We start from the raw sequence: 13762 nt of genomic DNA, 5'->3' as shown, positions 1-13762 counted from the left end.
TTTATTTATATAAAAAATAAAGTGTTTCTTTTATATTTCTTGCTTTTCTAATCTATTCATATTTATTTTTTAAATTTCCATAGTTAAATTTAAATGCACATATGTTGGTTTTAACAAAAAAAGTCAAGTTTATTTGAGAATTAGATATTCCTATTCATTTTATTAGTCCATTTGACATTTAATTTTAAAAAATTAATATTTATTTTTAATTAAACAACACATTTTATTCTATACATTAATGCATACTTTAAATTCATTTTTTACTACTAAATTATAACTGAAATTACATAAATTGTGAATTGACTTTTTCTCCTCCATTCATTTTCATTTAAACACTCTATTAATTATAATTGTAACTTCTCTAATTTAATTATTTTAGAAATGTAACTTCCATAACTTTTTACCTATAAATAACTATTCTCACATCCTCCTCCACCATATCCCAAATCCTAAATATTTTCTATGTTTTTTAGAATGTTCTTGCATACCCAAATAAGAGTTTGATTATATTTTTTGTTTACTATATATTTTACATTGTTTTGAATTTTATTGTTTCTTTGTTTTATATACTTCTCATTTTCTTCTTTGTTTTCTTATATTATTTTGATTTAGAATATATATGTATTCTTATATGTATAATAAATTTTTGATGACCATAATAATATTTTGGTTATAACCATCTCATAATAAGGGAATCAAGCTAAATAAAACATCTTAAGTCTTTACTTTAGATGTTTGATTAGTTCTTACAAATTCATGTATATTTATTTTATTCTTAAAATTTGAAATGTTCTCATGAAGGAAATTTTTGTAATATAATTCTCAAATCAATTTTTTTTACCTCTCTCTTACCTCCAACAAAATTGTAATATATATATATATATATATATATATTTTAGAATACTCATCATTATATTTCGTATGTGATTCAACATATAATTATATAAAATTCATAATTTTGAAATTTAATTCAAATATGCACTTTAAAGATTTTGCTATATAAAAAAGCAATTTGATATTTATTTTCTTTCTAGCTTTTACTACAAGGATGAAAATTTGAAACTAAGCCTAGCAATATAACTTAAATTAAGGGGAATATAAAAAAATTGTAATATAATTATCAAATCAAGTTTTCTTAACTCTCACTTACATCCAACAAAATTGTAATACATTTATTTTAGAATAACAATCATTATATTCAGTTTGTGATTCTACATATAATGATATAAAAATCACTATTTTTTTATTTAATTCAAATATAAATATTTTTCTACATAAAAAACAATTTGATTTTTTATTTTCTATCTAGCTTTTAATTACAACAATTAAAAATTATAACTAAACCTAGCAATATATCTTAATTTAAGATTCTTAAGGGGAATATAAAAAAGATTTTTTTATCTTATTTTAAAACTTTGAATGCACTTCATATGATTTTATAGGAAAATATGTATTTTTTACTTTCAAAATAGTTTAGCTTTTAATTATTAAATACTTTAGGTTATGTGTTAATTATATGAAAATTATAGGCAGAGTTCGCTACAATCTGGGGGTTGGTCCCAAACCGAGTTGGATGAGATGTACTTTGAGGTATTTATATTTGATTACCGTTGTCAATCAGAAAAAAGTCATGACAGGTTTGAATTTACTCTCTTTTCTATTTTTCCTTACAGTTGGCTCCGCGCAATAAAGAGCGTATTTACGATATGGTCTTCAAAATGCATAGAGCTGCTTCCCCGGTACCTCCTCCTCCTCTGCCACAGGAAATGTCTCAGGACTACCTTCAAATGCAACTGGATGCTGCTAAGGCCAAACTTGCGGATCTTAAACGGGAGCAAGAAGCTCAGCTTGCGGACTGCGAAGCTCAGTTCGATATGATTGTCGAGCGAAACCCAATGATAGCATCAGCGTTGAAGGCTCGACAAGCAACTGAAACAGAGCAAGCAAAGGCGTCGAGTGGTCAGCAGATGAAGCGGGACTATGATGCTCTGTTCGATATAGTTGTCGAGCAGAACCCGATGCTAGCATCAGCATTAAGGGGTGTGCGTGCAAGTGCAACCGACTCAGAGCGACATCCAGGGATCAGGAAAAGACCGAGCAAGACCAAGCTACGGCAGCAGACTTTTCTCCTCCAGACGGAGCATTGATAATTTTACTTCCAATTTGGTTCGGTTTGTGTTTATTAATTTAGTTTGAATTCCGGTTGAACCTGAAACGAAGCGGCTTTCGTAGTTTCTTCCTCCTCTAAACCTTGGATCTTCTTCGTATCTTAGCTTCTTAATTTTTTGATCAATTGCTCTACCAGTTATTAGCTAATGATTTGCTCTCTTCCTTGACATCTTGGTTAAGTGTTGTAAAGTCAATATGTTTGATTTGATTTGATTCGGTTTGCATATAACCACCATACCTAACCAAACCAATTCAGGCCAGAGTATATGATATATAGACCATTACCTTAATAGACAATAATTTTAATCCTTTAATCCTTAGTAATAATAATTTTAACTAGACAAAATAATCTATCCAATAAATATCAAATATGTCAATTTTTGAAAATATGAAACAAATATGGCACATTTGGAAAGAATTTTCTGATCTATTGCAGAAATGGCAAAAATCCATCTTATTTATCTTTTTAAGAAGTGAATCAAATAGAACCAACCAACAACAGCCACCCTTCAATTTTATAAAACCCTCAATTTCGTTTTGTCTGCTTGTTGTCTTCTTCCTCTTAAGAGGTGGATGCTACTCCGATGCATTTGCCGAACATAAAGTCTGAAACTTTCCCCTCTGCCATAGTAGCCAGTGACTTAGTACCCCCAGATCTCCCTCTTATCACTGGAATCATTCACCAAAGTTTGGATTAAGCACTCGTAGCGAGGTAAAAAATGCTCAATTTTACCCATCTCCTCTGCTTCTACTGATTTCTGTTCTGTTTTGGATGTTTATTGAATTCAATTTTTTATCTATTTGTGTGGATTCCTATTTGCGTTATGATTTCGGAATTAGGTTTTTCCCTGATCCCCATTTCTCCTCTCTCATCTTTTGAGAGAGAGTTGTCAAATTTCATGTTTTTTTTTACTTAACTGTTAAACCTTCCCTGTGGTTGTACGTACAGAAGCATGTAATAATGTATGTTTAATATCTATCGTTTGATTCGTTTCATAGAAGATGGATCGTATCAGCAATCTACCAGACGAGATTCGTTGTCATATCTTGTCCTTCCTTCCGACCAAGCAGGCTGCTTTGACTTCGGCTCTCTCAAAGAGCTGGCGCAATCTTTGGAAACTTGTCCCTAATCTTGACATTGATGACTCTGAGTTTCTCCATCCGGAAGAGGGTAAAGGTGGAAGGGATGACATTCGACAGAGCTTCGTTGATTTCGTGGACAGTGTACTGGCTTTGCAGGGTGACTCTCCCATTGATAAGTTCTCCCTCAAGTGTATAACTGGTGTTCATCCTGATTCTGTGAACCGTTGGATTTGTAATGTGCTGCAGCGTGGTGTTTCCGATCTTAATCTTTTCATTGATTTTTCCTTCGAGGATACCGAAGAGGATAAATATTTGCTACCTGAAGAGATGTTCGTCAGTAAGACATTGGTTAAGCTGAAATTGAGAAGTGAACACTGTGTTAATTGGTGGTTTGGGGAGATGGGTGCTTCCTTGCCAATGCTGAAAAGTCTTTATATTGACTCAGACTTGATCTTTTGTGGTGAGATGGGGAGGTTCCTTTCTTCTTTCCCTGTGCTTGAGGAAATACACATGGCTAATATGGAGTGGCCGAAATCAGATGAAACCATGTCAAGTGCTAGCCTCAGGAATCTAAGTATCCACGGCACCGGTTGTGAAGAGTTTGAAAATCCAAAGACCATTTCTTTTGATACTCCGAATCTGCTTTCCTTGAACTACTCTGATTTGGTTGCCGAGGACTATCCAGTAGTTAATATGAAAAAGTTATCCGAGGCTCGGATCAATCTTATTACAAAAGATGAAGATCAGATCAAGCGGATTAGAGAGCCAAACAATGATTTGTTAGAGGATGATGAAGGTGATGTTGTTCTCCAATTTGTCAATGTGGTGAAGCTCATGAGCGGCATAAAAAATATTCAGAAACTTTCCCTAACTGCTGATACTCTCGAGGTTAGATTTTCTATTTTGTTATTTCTGGTCTAGTTGTGAAAGAATAAATTGCAAAGTATCTAGCTCGGTTTTCTTTTTTTTTCTTGTTTTCAGGTACTTACTCTTTGTTGTAAATCGATGCCGGTGTTCAACAACCTCAAGATCTTAGGTCTTAAGAGTGAGGAGGGTCGCGGTTGGCAAGCAGTGCCAGCTCTCTTGAGAAACTGTCCACATCTAGAATTTCTAGTCATTGAGGTCATTTATAAACCATGAAACCACTTGACAACACATTTTGTTAAGGATGTTGGTCAGACTCAATGATCATATTGTGTCTTCTTTATGCTTTCAGGGTCTCTTTCACTATGTGACAGATAAATGCGGGGATGCTTGTGACTGCATTCCTCGGGAAGACAAAGGTCGTTCGCTCATATCTTCTCCAGTGAAGAAGTTAGAGATTCGAGGGTTCAGAGGAACGATGAGAGAGATAAATATGATTGGGCACTTCTTGAGGTCTTTCAAGTGTTTAGAGGAGATGGGGATATTTGCTGAAGAGAATGGTCCTACAAACTTTGAAAACCCTGGAGCGTTTGAATATGTTGACAAGATATTGAAGCTCTACAATGAGTTATCGAGTTGTGATGTTTACTTCCTGGTGTGGGGTTACATGCGCAAGAAATGGACTGCAAAGAGTATGCAAATGTGTTGATGGTTTTGCTAAAGCCATGTTCCCGAATCCTTTTGATTTATTTCTTGGACTGCAAAGTATTCAAATTCATGTTTCGATAGCTGACCCAAAACAGAGTTTTTTTTTTTTTTTTTTGATGAATTGTTGAAAAACCTTCTTATTTCGCCGTTTCAGGGTTACCATCAACAGATTATGCAATACACTAAGCAATATGTTCGATTAAACAGAATAATTGGATGCTCTGTTTTGTTTCTCTGCTACTTTAAACCCGTTATTATCTGTCATAGTTTACCCGATGAGTAAATTTATAACAAGAACCAAACCTATATGTAATCCTAATTTTAAATAAACTCAAACATCACATGTATACAAAAATGACAAAGATTTTTGTAGGTACTTTGATGATTCATCCACTTTGATCTTTGTCTTAGATCTCAAAGTGAAGATGATGAAACTCTACAAGAAGTCATTGAGTTGCTATGACGAAATCATGGTGTGTGAGTCGTGACAATGTAACATTACGAAAAAAGGCAAACACGTAACAGAGTATCAATGAGAAAAGGCAACAGAGAATTAAATGCAGACTTTGACCAAAACTATGAGCTGTGATTACTCCCACAAATATTTAAACAGTGCAGTCCACTTCCCTTACAAGGGACCACGCACTAGTAATTGAACATCGCAAGTCCATAACTTATTGTAGAAGTTCATCATCTTCCCGACAAGTTCAATCCTTTTAGGGTCTTTGCATAGTGTAGGAATACCCTCGTGAGCATATATCTCCAACTCCTTCAAACACCGAAAAACATCCAAGAAATGCATGATCATCTCTAGTTCTCTAATTGTTCCTCCAAACTCATAAATCTGTAACTTCTTTACTGGACAAGATGTGAGCGGACGGACTTTGTCACATAGTGTAAGAGACCCGCATTTATCTGTCACATAGTGTAAGAGACCCTGAAAGCATCGTAAAGGAGACAATAAGGTTGTTGTAAGTGTGAACTGCTTCTTTAACAGATGTTTTGTCCATGTAGTTTCATGGATTATAGTTCTACCTCAATGATTAGAGTTTCTAAATGTGGGCAATTCCGTAAAAGAACTGGCATTGCTTGCCATCCCCGATTCATGTCACTCCAAATACTTAACAATTTGAGGTTGTTGAACACTGGCATCGATTCACAGCACCTGGAAAGCACCTGCAAACGAGAAAAAACAACTCTAGAAATCACGCAAATGGAATAATTGCTTTCTTTATATCATCCCGACCAGCCAGAAATGTACAAGAGAGCACGACATAGTAAACTGACCTCAAGGGTATCAGGAGATAAGTACAGTTCTTGAACATTTCTTAGACCAGTGATGAGCTTCCACGCATTTCCAAGACCAGGGTAAACATCATCCACTAACAACATTTCATTATTAAGTGCTCTTGCTTGCTCGATTTGAGCTTGAGTTAATAAAAGGTTGATTTGAGCCTCGACTAAGTTTTCAAAGTTAACTTGTGGATAGTCCTCCGCAAGAGAATCACAGTAATAAAAGTAAACAAGTCTTGGAGCGTCAAATGAAAGACTCTTCAGATTAACAAGGGTACCACAACCATGGAGACCAATAAACAGCTCCTTGAGGATCGGGCTAGACACAGACACATTGGACTCCCTCCACCGCGTATTAGTCATGTCTAACTCTTCAAGCGCAGGGCAAGCAGGAAGAAGAATTTGAAACAGACCAATACATAACCCGCAGGAGTCAAGAACAAGAGTTTTAAGCATCGGTAAACATATATCCTTCTCCCACCAATAAAGATCAAATTCACTTCCTAATCTCAGCTCAACCAGTGTCCTACTGACACAAACTTCGTGAGGCAGCCAGTATAAATCTCTGAAATCAATGAAAAGATCAAGGTCCGAAACACCACGCTTCAGCACATTACATAGCCAACGATCCACACGATCTGAGTCAACACCAGTTTTACACTTGAGGGAGAATTTGACTACGGGAGAATCACTCTGCAAAGCCAATACTCTATCCACAAAATCCATGAAGCTCTGCGGATTTCGGACTCTTTCCGGCTTACCCTCTTCTTGATGAAGGAAGACAGAGTCGTCAAACTCGAGATAAGGAGCAAAAGCAAACAGATTGCGCCACCTCTGGGAGAGAACCGATGTCAAAGCAGCCTCCTTTGTGGATAAGAAGGACAATATATGACAAAGGAGATCATCTGGTAGACTGCTGAAGAGATCCATCCTCTGAACTACACAAAGCTCATAGCTATCAGAACATCAACCCATACATAAACAGAGAAGCGATCGATCGTAAATAGGAATCCACCCGAAGCAAAATGATCTTAAAATACCTTCAATGGAGTATAAAGATTAGTAGAAATCGAGGGCCGATGATTTCGAGAGGAGAAGCCAAGATATGAAGATCCAAGTTTAGAGGAGTAAGGAAGAATCTACAAGGCGCTTCGTTTCATTCAGGATTTTAAACCGGAATTTAAATTAAATAAACACAAACCGAACCGAACCAAATTGGGAAACATTTAGTAGAAATACCAAAAAAAATGAACAATCATATAAATCTATTCTGCTCTGCTGCCGTAGCTTTGTCTTGCTCAGTTATCTCCCGATCCCTGGATGTCTCAGCTTGCTCTGAGTTGGTTGCACGCCGGGCCTGTAATGCTGATGCTACCATCGGGGAAGAAGCTCCATGCATGATAAAGACCATATCGTAGATACGCTCTTTATTGCGCGGAGCCAACTGTAGGGGAAAAAAAAAAGACAGTTAGTTGATTCAAAGCTGTAATAATTTTATGTGATTGAAACCGGTATATACCTCAAAGTAGATCTCATCCATCTGTGTTTGGGACCAACTACCAGACTGTACCAAACTCTGCCAATGTCCTACTATCTCTGTCGAGATCACGTCGTGGAGCTTATGATGCGCAACAATTTTTAAAATTCTAGGCACTTCAAAGTTTGTAGAATCAGTCTCTTCGGCATCTATCTCCATCTCATCCAAACACGGGAAACACTCCAAGAAATGCCTTATCATCTCTTTCTCTCTAGTTGTTCCTCGAAACCCTCTAACCTGCAACTTCTTCACTGGACAAGATATGAGCGAACGACCTTTGTCTTCCCGAGGGATGCAGCCACAAGCATCCCCGCATTTATCTGTCACATAGTGTAAGAGACCCTGAACGCAGAAAGGAGACAATAAGGAACTTCAAAGGATGAACTCTGTCTTTGTAAATGTTTGAGAAATAAAAAAGACTTAAAGAGTTGTGTTTACACCTCCAGGATTAGAGTTTCTATTCGTGGACAGTTCCTTAAGAGAACAGGCATTGCTTGCCATCCTAGATCCACATCACTCTTGATACGTAAAATTTTGAGGTTGTTAAACACCGGAAATGATTCACAGCATAGAGAAAGCAACTGAAACAAGACAACAACAAAAAAAAAAAGCCGACATTACATTTTGCAATCTTTGTTTCAAAATCTCAAGGATTAATTCCCTATTCGAAACGGGGAAGCTTAAAACATCAAGATGACCTTTATTCTTCATAGAAATCACTGAAAGGAACTTAGCATACACTTAGACTAACATAAATTGAATTCATGCTTCAGAATATAGATGAGGCTGTTCAGTTTCTTGGTTTTCCTTGAGACTAACAAAGAAAATTTAACAAAAGAAAACAATATAGCAACTGACCTCGAGAGTATCGGCTGAAAAACAAAGTTTCTGTACATTTCTTATGCCACTCATGAGCTTCCACACATTTCTAAGACGCAGAAAAGCTTCATCTTCCTCATTAGGCGCTCGTATTAGCTCGATTTGATCATCACTTACTATAAGGTGGAGTCGAGCCTCAACTAAATTTTTCAAGTTAACTTTTGGATAGTCCTCTGCAACAAAATCCGAGTAGTCCACAAATAGCAGACTCGGTGTATCAAATGAAATGCTATCTGGATACTTAAAGTCTTCGAAACAACGGGCATCGATAGTTACCTTCCTGAGGCTTGTACTTGACGCGGATTCATCCAATTCACTCCACTCAATATCAGCTATGAATAGTTCCTCAAGCACAGGGAAGGAAAGAAGAAACATCTCAAGGTTCTCAGGTAAGAGAATCCTATTCGTGTAAATGTCAAGACTTTTAAGCATTGGTAAAAAAGTGAATCTACTTCTAGGCCACCAATCAACACCAAATTCACTTCTTAACTTCAGCTCAACAAGTGCAGTACTGACAAACATCTCTTTAGGCAGATGGTATTCATCGTCGTAATCCCAATCGAAACCATAATCATATCTAGAAAACTCGAGGAAAAAGTTCAAGGTCGGAAACACCACGGTGCAGCGCATTACATATCCAACGATTCACACGAACCTTATCAATACCAGTCTGACACTTGAGGGAGAATTTCTCAACGGGAGAATCACCCTGCACTGCCAATACTCTATCCACAAAATCCATAAAGCTCTGAAGCATCCCATCCCTTTCTCGCTTACCCTCTTCAGGATGAAGGAAGACAGAGTCATCAACGTCAAGATTAGGGACAAGTGTCCACAAATAGAGCCACCGCTTTGAGAGAACCGATGTTAAAGCAGCTTCCTTTGTCGTAAGGAAAGACAAGATATAGCAAATAACCTCGTCCGGTAAACTGCCGAACCAATCCATCGATTACTGCAGGAATATAGCAAAATCAACAATTACCAAACAGTTCCAAATCGTAAATACGATAGCACCCGAACCAGAAAAAAATTGGTTTCAAACGGAGAAATAGAAATACTTCGGCACCTACCTTGGTACTGTACATACACGATGTGAAAAACCCAATATTTAGTGAAGATTTAGGGTTTTCTAACGGAGATAAGAGTCCTAGAGTGCTGAATCGCTCTGGTACGAAGTGACAAGAGGTATCGGAAGGATATCAGAAGAAAACGAAGCGTACAGTGAGAAATAAACTGCAAAGCAGAGGAAGAGAGACGTGGTTTGGGTTGGTTTGTTTTAATTTTCCTGGTTGGTTTGGTTTCTACCGGTTATCAAACCTAATCACAATCAAACCAATATTAACAGACGGAGGTTTAACAACTTTTAACTCTAGTAAACTAATCGGTGACAATGTAGACAGATTTTGAAAACGTAATCATGGAAGAAATCTCATTTATATTCTAGAAAATATGAAAACAGATAAATAACGCAAATATGAATCCAATCATTGGTTCTATTTTCATAGCATTCTTTGGTTTGGTTTGGACCGGTTTGAGAGTATCTTATCCAGGGTTCGATTTTTGGTTATGTAAGAAAAACAAACCAAACCAATCCGTTCTCTAATACCAAAATCAAATGCAAGTTTCTTTTATTATTAAGGAATGGATGCTTCGCTTCCTTCCCCTTCGATCTCGTTTTAGTTTAGGGTTTACCAAAAAGAAATGGATTGGATCAGTAGTCTACCAGATGATATCATTTGCCACATCTTGTCCTTCCTCTCGACAAAGGAAGCTGCTTTAACTTGTCTTATCGCAAAGAGATGGCGGAATCTGTTTGCTTTCTCACCAAATCTTCGGTTTGAAGAAAAAGACTTTGACTATCGAAATTCTTATTTTGGTATTCCATGGAGCTTCCTAGATTTCTTGGAAAAAGTATTGGCTGTGTCAGGCAACTCCCCAGTAAACAAATTCTCCTTGAAATAATCGACAGAGTGTTGTTGACTCGGCTCTTATCAACACTTGAATACGTGATGTGCTAAGTCGTGGTGTTTTGGATCTTCTTCACCTTGACGTAATTGTTAAAAGTGTTTGTTCACTGCCTTTAGAGGTTTTCACTTGCAATACACTTGTTCAACTGAAACTAGGAAGAGGGTTTGTTATTGCTACGGTTCCTGAGAAGGCTTCTCTTCCTTCTCTTAAGACTCTGTTTCTTGATTGTGTTCGGTTCTATAATCATCATGGTTGTTCGTTTGAAGCCCTTCTTTCTGCTTGCCATGTTCTTGAGGAATTAGAAATAGTTGGTAAGCGTTGGGAACATTGGAAATGGTGTCGCACCGTGTCATCCCCTACCCTTCAGAGACTTACCATTGAATGTGAAGTCTCTAAAGACTTTTATGGTTTGTGTCGGATGAGTATCCAGTTGTTAACCTTGACCTGCGCCCTTGTGGAAGCTAAGCTTACTCTTGCTTGGAGAAGATCTCCTAGGTATAGGATTAACCCAAGGAATCTGATCAAAGGGCTAAGAAATGTTGAGATCATGAACTTGTCTTCTCTTGAAACCGTGGAGGTACTTTATTATTTTCTCTTGATACAAAAGATTGAAATTGATTGATGATGACTAGTTAATTTTTGTTCTGTTTTCAGATTTTTTTATTTCTACCGTGAAGCAATCCCAGTGTTTGAAAACCTGTCTCGTTTACATATTGCAACTGAGGTCGGATCGTGTTGGAAACTTGTGCCATTACTGCTTAAAAGATCTCCGAATCTAGAGACTCTCGTCATCAAGGTATGAATGTATTTAACTTTGAATTTGTTTTTGGACAACTCAAAGCTTGCGATCTTTTTAGGGCCAAGCGCGTTACTTTTGATACTCCTAACCTTTCCTACTTAGAATACTGCGATTCTGTTTCGAATGAGTATCAAGTTGTTAACCTTGACTCCCTGGTCGAAGCTAAACTTACTTTTGATTCTTGTACAGGCAACCCAAAAAATCTGTTTAATGGGTTAAGAAATGTTAAGATTCTCGAACTATCGGATTATCAAACCTCTAAGGTACTTTTCTTCTTTCATATGTAAATGTGTTATCGCAACTTGGGAACTTAAAAGAGCATGTAAAAGCACCGAAAAAGGCTTCCATGTGTGAGGATTTAAGAACACTTAGTGAGATCTTAAATCTTGTAACTCAGGATTAGCTCTCTCAACTCTCTTGTTCTGTTCTCTTGTTTGTAAGTAAAAGCTTGAAAGTAAAAAAAAGACAGTAAAGAACACACAGCAAATTTATCCAGTTCACGACCCAGAATAGGTCGCTACGTCTGGCCGAGATGTTCTTGGAAATCCACTAAGACTTTGCTCAAGCTTGAGCCTTTAGGGTTCTTTACAACTTTTCTCTCTCTCTTACAAACTTATCACCTCACCTCACTTATCTACAAGATACAGTCCAACTCTTTTATAGGCTCAAAGAGAAGGATCTAGACTCACCCGACAAATTGTGCTTGGCTCTTACACAAGTCAGGTGAAGCAGCTTCAATCGCGGTCCTGATTTGAAGCAATCTTGTAGGCAGCTTGACTGGTGAACCCATCGCGTGCTCTGTTTCTGCAGCTCGTACGGGCTCGACAATGTGATGTCACTGAGAGAGACGACCCAAAGAGATCTCAATCGTTCCTCTGATCTTGTTCATAAAGTGAACCTTCTACTCTATCTAGAAACTATTATCTCTTCTTATTTTCCCTTTTCTTTTGAACCCTCTATACCACCTGGCGTCTCTTCATGACTTTGTGAATTTAGACCAACAATCCACAAAACTCCTCCTTGGTTTAAATTTCAACGGTCTTACCTTCTTAGCGTTTCATGATTTCCAATCTCGGTTCTGTGGTCTCTCAGTCGCTGGAGACCCTGAGAAGCTTCAGTGCATCTTGAAGCTTACTCACTGGTACTGTCTTGGTGAAGATGTCCGCAGGATTCCAGGTTGTTGATATCTTGACAACTTGAATCTCTCCATTTGCGATCTTCTCCCTTATGAAATGATATCTCACATCTATGTGCTTTGTCCTCTCATGATGAACTGAGTTCTTGGACAGAGCAATAGCACTTTGTGAGTCACTCATAACCTCTACTGCCTCTTGCTTAAAACCCATCTCTGCAGCTAACCCTTTCAGCCATACAGCTTCTTTTACTGCTTCTGCTAAAGCCATGTATTCTGCTTCAGTAGATGACATAGCAACTACTCTCTGTAAACATGACTTCCAGCTTATTGTATTCCCACCTGCTGTGAATACATAACCTGTGATGGACCTTCTCTTATCCAGATCCGTTGCATAATCTGAATCACAGTAGCCTTTAATCTCGAATTTTTCTTCTTTCTGAAACTTTAGACACCTTTCTTGTGTCCCCTTCATGTACCTCAGAACCCACTTCACTGCCTGCCAATGTTCTTTTGAGGGTCTGCTCATGTATCGGCTTACAACCCCCATTGGATACGCCAAATCTGGTCTTGATCCAATCATAGAGTACATAATGCTTCCAATAGCATTAGGATAGGGAATTAACCTCATGTACTCCTCCTCTTTTCTGAGAGTTTGTTCTGTGGCAGCTCTTAATCTGAAATGAGCACCCAGCGGTGTCTCTGAGGCCTTTGACTGATCCATTCCGAAAGTTCTTAAAACTTTTCCAACATATTCACTCTGAGACAGCTCCAATGTACCGGGAACTCTGTCTCTCTTGATCTGCATTCCAAGGATTTTCTTTGCCGGTCCTAAATCCTTCATTTCAAACTCTTGGTTGAGTAATCCTTTCAGCTTCTTGATTTGATCCTTGTCCTTTGAAGCTATGAGCATGTCATCTACGTACAACATCAAGTAGATGTATGCACCATTATCAAACTGTTGAGAATAAACACAAGGATCATACTGGCTTCTCTGATAGCCTGAGTTGATCATGAAAGAGTCAAATCTCTGGTTCCACAGCCTTGGAGACTGTTTCAGCCCATAAAGAGATTTCTTAAGCAGACAAACTTTTCTTGTGCTTCCTTCAACTTCATATCCTTCAGGTTGACTCATCAAGATATACTCATCCAAGGTTCCATGCAAGAATGCAGTCTTCACATCAAGTTGTTCCAATTCCATGTCAAAATGAGCCACAATAGAGAGAAGAAACCTGATAGACACGTGCTTGACTACAGGTGCAAATATTTCTTTGTAGTCGATTCCTTCTCTCTGTGAATACCCCTTAGCAACTAACCTTGCTTTGTACCT

At 37.6% G+C, this 13762-nt stretch overlaps 2 protein-coding genes, 1 long non-coding RNA gene and 2 pseudogenes across 6 annotated transcripts; 3 read left to right on the top strand and 2 right to left on the bottom strand.

The window, feature by feature from the left end:
* Positions 1–2559: 2559 nt before the first annotated feature.
* On the top strand, positions 2560–5028 carry LOC104781801 (F-box/LRR-repeat protein At3g58930). 2 transcript variants are annotated; one of them, XM_010506555.3, is made up of 4 exons: positions 2560–2881; positions 3169–4140; positions 4234–4374; positions 4469–5028. In XM_010506555.3, exons 2-4 carry the CDS (start codon positions 3172–3174, stop codon positions 4823–4825), a joined length of 1467 nt encoding a protein of 488 aa, XP_010504857.2. In that variant the 5' UTR covers positions 2560–2881; positions 3169–3171; the 3' UTR covers positions 4826–5028. The 2 variants fall into 2 exon arrangements, with proteins under 2 accessions (XP_010504857.2, XP_010504858.2); XM_010506556.3 differs by having other exon boundaries at positions 2642–2881; positions 3172–4140.
* Positions 5029–5295: 267 nt separating this feature from the next.
* Positions 5296–7298, bottom strand: LOC104781799 (F-box/LRR-repeat protein At3g58900-like). 2 transcript variants are annotated; one of them, XM_010506552.3, is made up of 4 exons: positions 7158–7298; positions 6112–7050; positions 5860–6000; positions 5296–5761 (listed from the first exon to the last, which is right to left on the bottom strand). In XM_010506552.3, exons 2-4 carry the CDS (start codon positions 7045–7047, stop codon positions 5453–5455), a joined length of 1386 nt encoding a protein of 461 aa, XP_010504854.1. In that variant the 5' UTR covers positions 7048–7050; positions 7158–7298; the 3' UTR covers positions 5296–5452. The 2 variants fall into 2 exon arrangements, with proteins under 2 accessions (XP_010504854.1, XP_010504853.1); XM_010506551.3 differs by having other exon boundaries at positions 6112–7055; positions 7158–7294.
* LOC104781800 (F-box/LRR-repeat protein At3g58940-like) lies at positions 7284–9744 on the bottom strand (annotated as a pseudogene). The gene is made up of 5 exons (XR_015597534.1): positions 9604–9744; positions 8513–9485; positions 8095–8235; positions 7637–7996; positions 7284–7561 (listed from the first exon to the last, which is right to left on the bottom strand). The product of XR_015597534.1 is annotated as an F-box/LRR-repeat protein At3g58940-like (transcript).
* Positions 9745–10191: 447 nt separating this feature from the next.
* On the top strand, positions 10192–11137 carry LOC147946209 (F-box protein At4g22280 pseudogene; annotated as a pseudogene).
* A 53-nt stretch (positions 11138–11190) lies between these two features.
* Positions 11191–12203, top strand: LOC147946208 (uncharacterized). The gene is made up of 2 exons (XR_015597157.1): positions 11191–11297; positions 11490–12203. It is a non-coding gene; the product is annotated as an uncharacterized LOC147946208 (long non-coding RNA).
* The last annotated feature ends 1559 nt before the right edge of the window (positions 12204–13762 follow it).

The sequence above is a fragment of the Camelina sativa genome, chromosome 4, assembly GCF_030686135.1.
Source record: "Camelina sativa cultivar CO46 ecotype springtype chromosome 4, ASM3068613v1".
NCBI classification, from domain to species: domain Eukaryota; kingdom Viridiplantae; phylum Streptophyta; class Magnoliopsida; order Brassicales; family Brassicaceae; genus Camelina; species Camelina sativa.
The sequence above is the reverse complement of the archived record's forward strand: the minus strand, read 5'-3'. Positions and strand labels throughout refer to the sequence as shown.

Excerpts from the sequence above, each read along its gene's own strand:
- LOC104781799 (XM_010506552.3), bottom strand. The coding sequence starts at position 7,047 with ATGGATCTCTTCAGCAGTCTACCAGATGATCTCCTTTGTCATATATTG. Across the intron at positions 6,001-6,111 it reads TATCTCCTGATACCCTTGAG|GTGCTTTCCAGGTGCTGTGA; the intron begins GTCAGTTTACTA and ends TCTCGTTTGCAG. Across the intron at positions 5,762-5,859 it reads TAGAAACTCTAATCATTGAG|GGTCTCTTACACTATGTGAC; the intron begins GTAGAACTATAA and ends CGATGCTTTCAG.
- LOC104781801 (XM_010506555.3), top strand. The coding sequence starts at position 3,172 with ATGGATCGTATCAGCAATCTACCAGACGAGATTCGTTGTCATATCTTG. Across the intron at positions 4,141-4,233 it reads TAACTGCTGATACTCTCGAG|GTACTTACTCTTTGTTGTAA; the intron begins GTTAGATTTTCT and ends TCTTGTTTTCAG. Across the intron at positions 4,375-4,468 it reads TAGAATTTCTAGTCATTGAG|GGTCTCTTTCACTATGTGAC; the intron begins GTCATTTATAAA and ends TTATGCTTTCAG.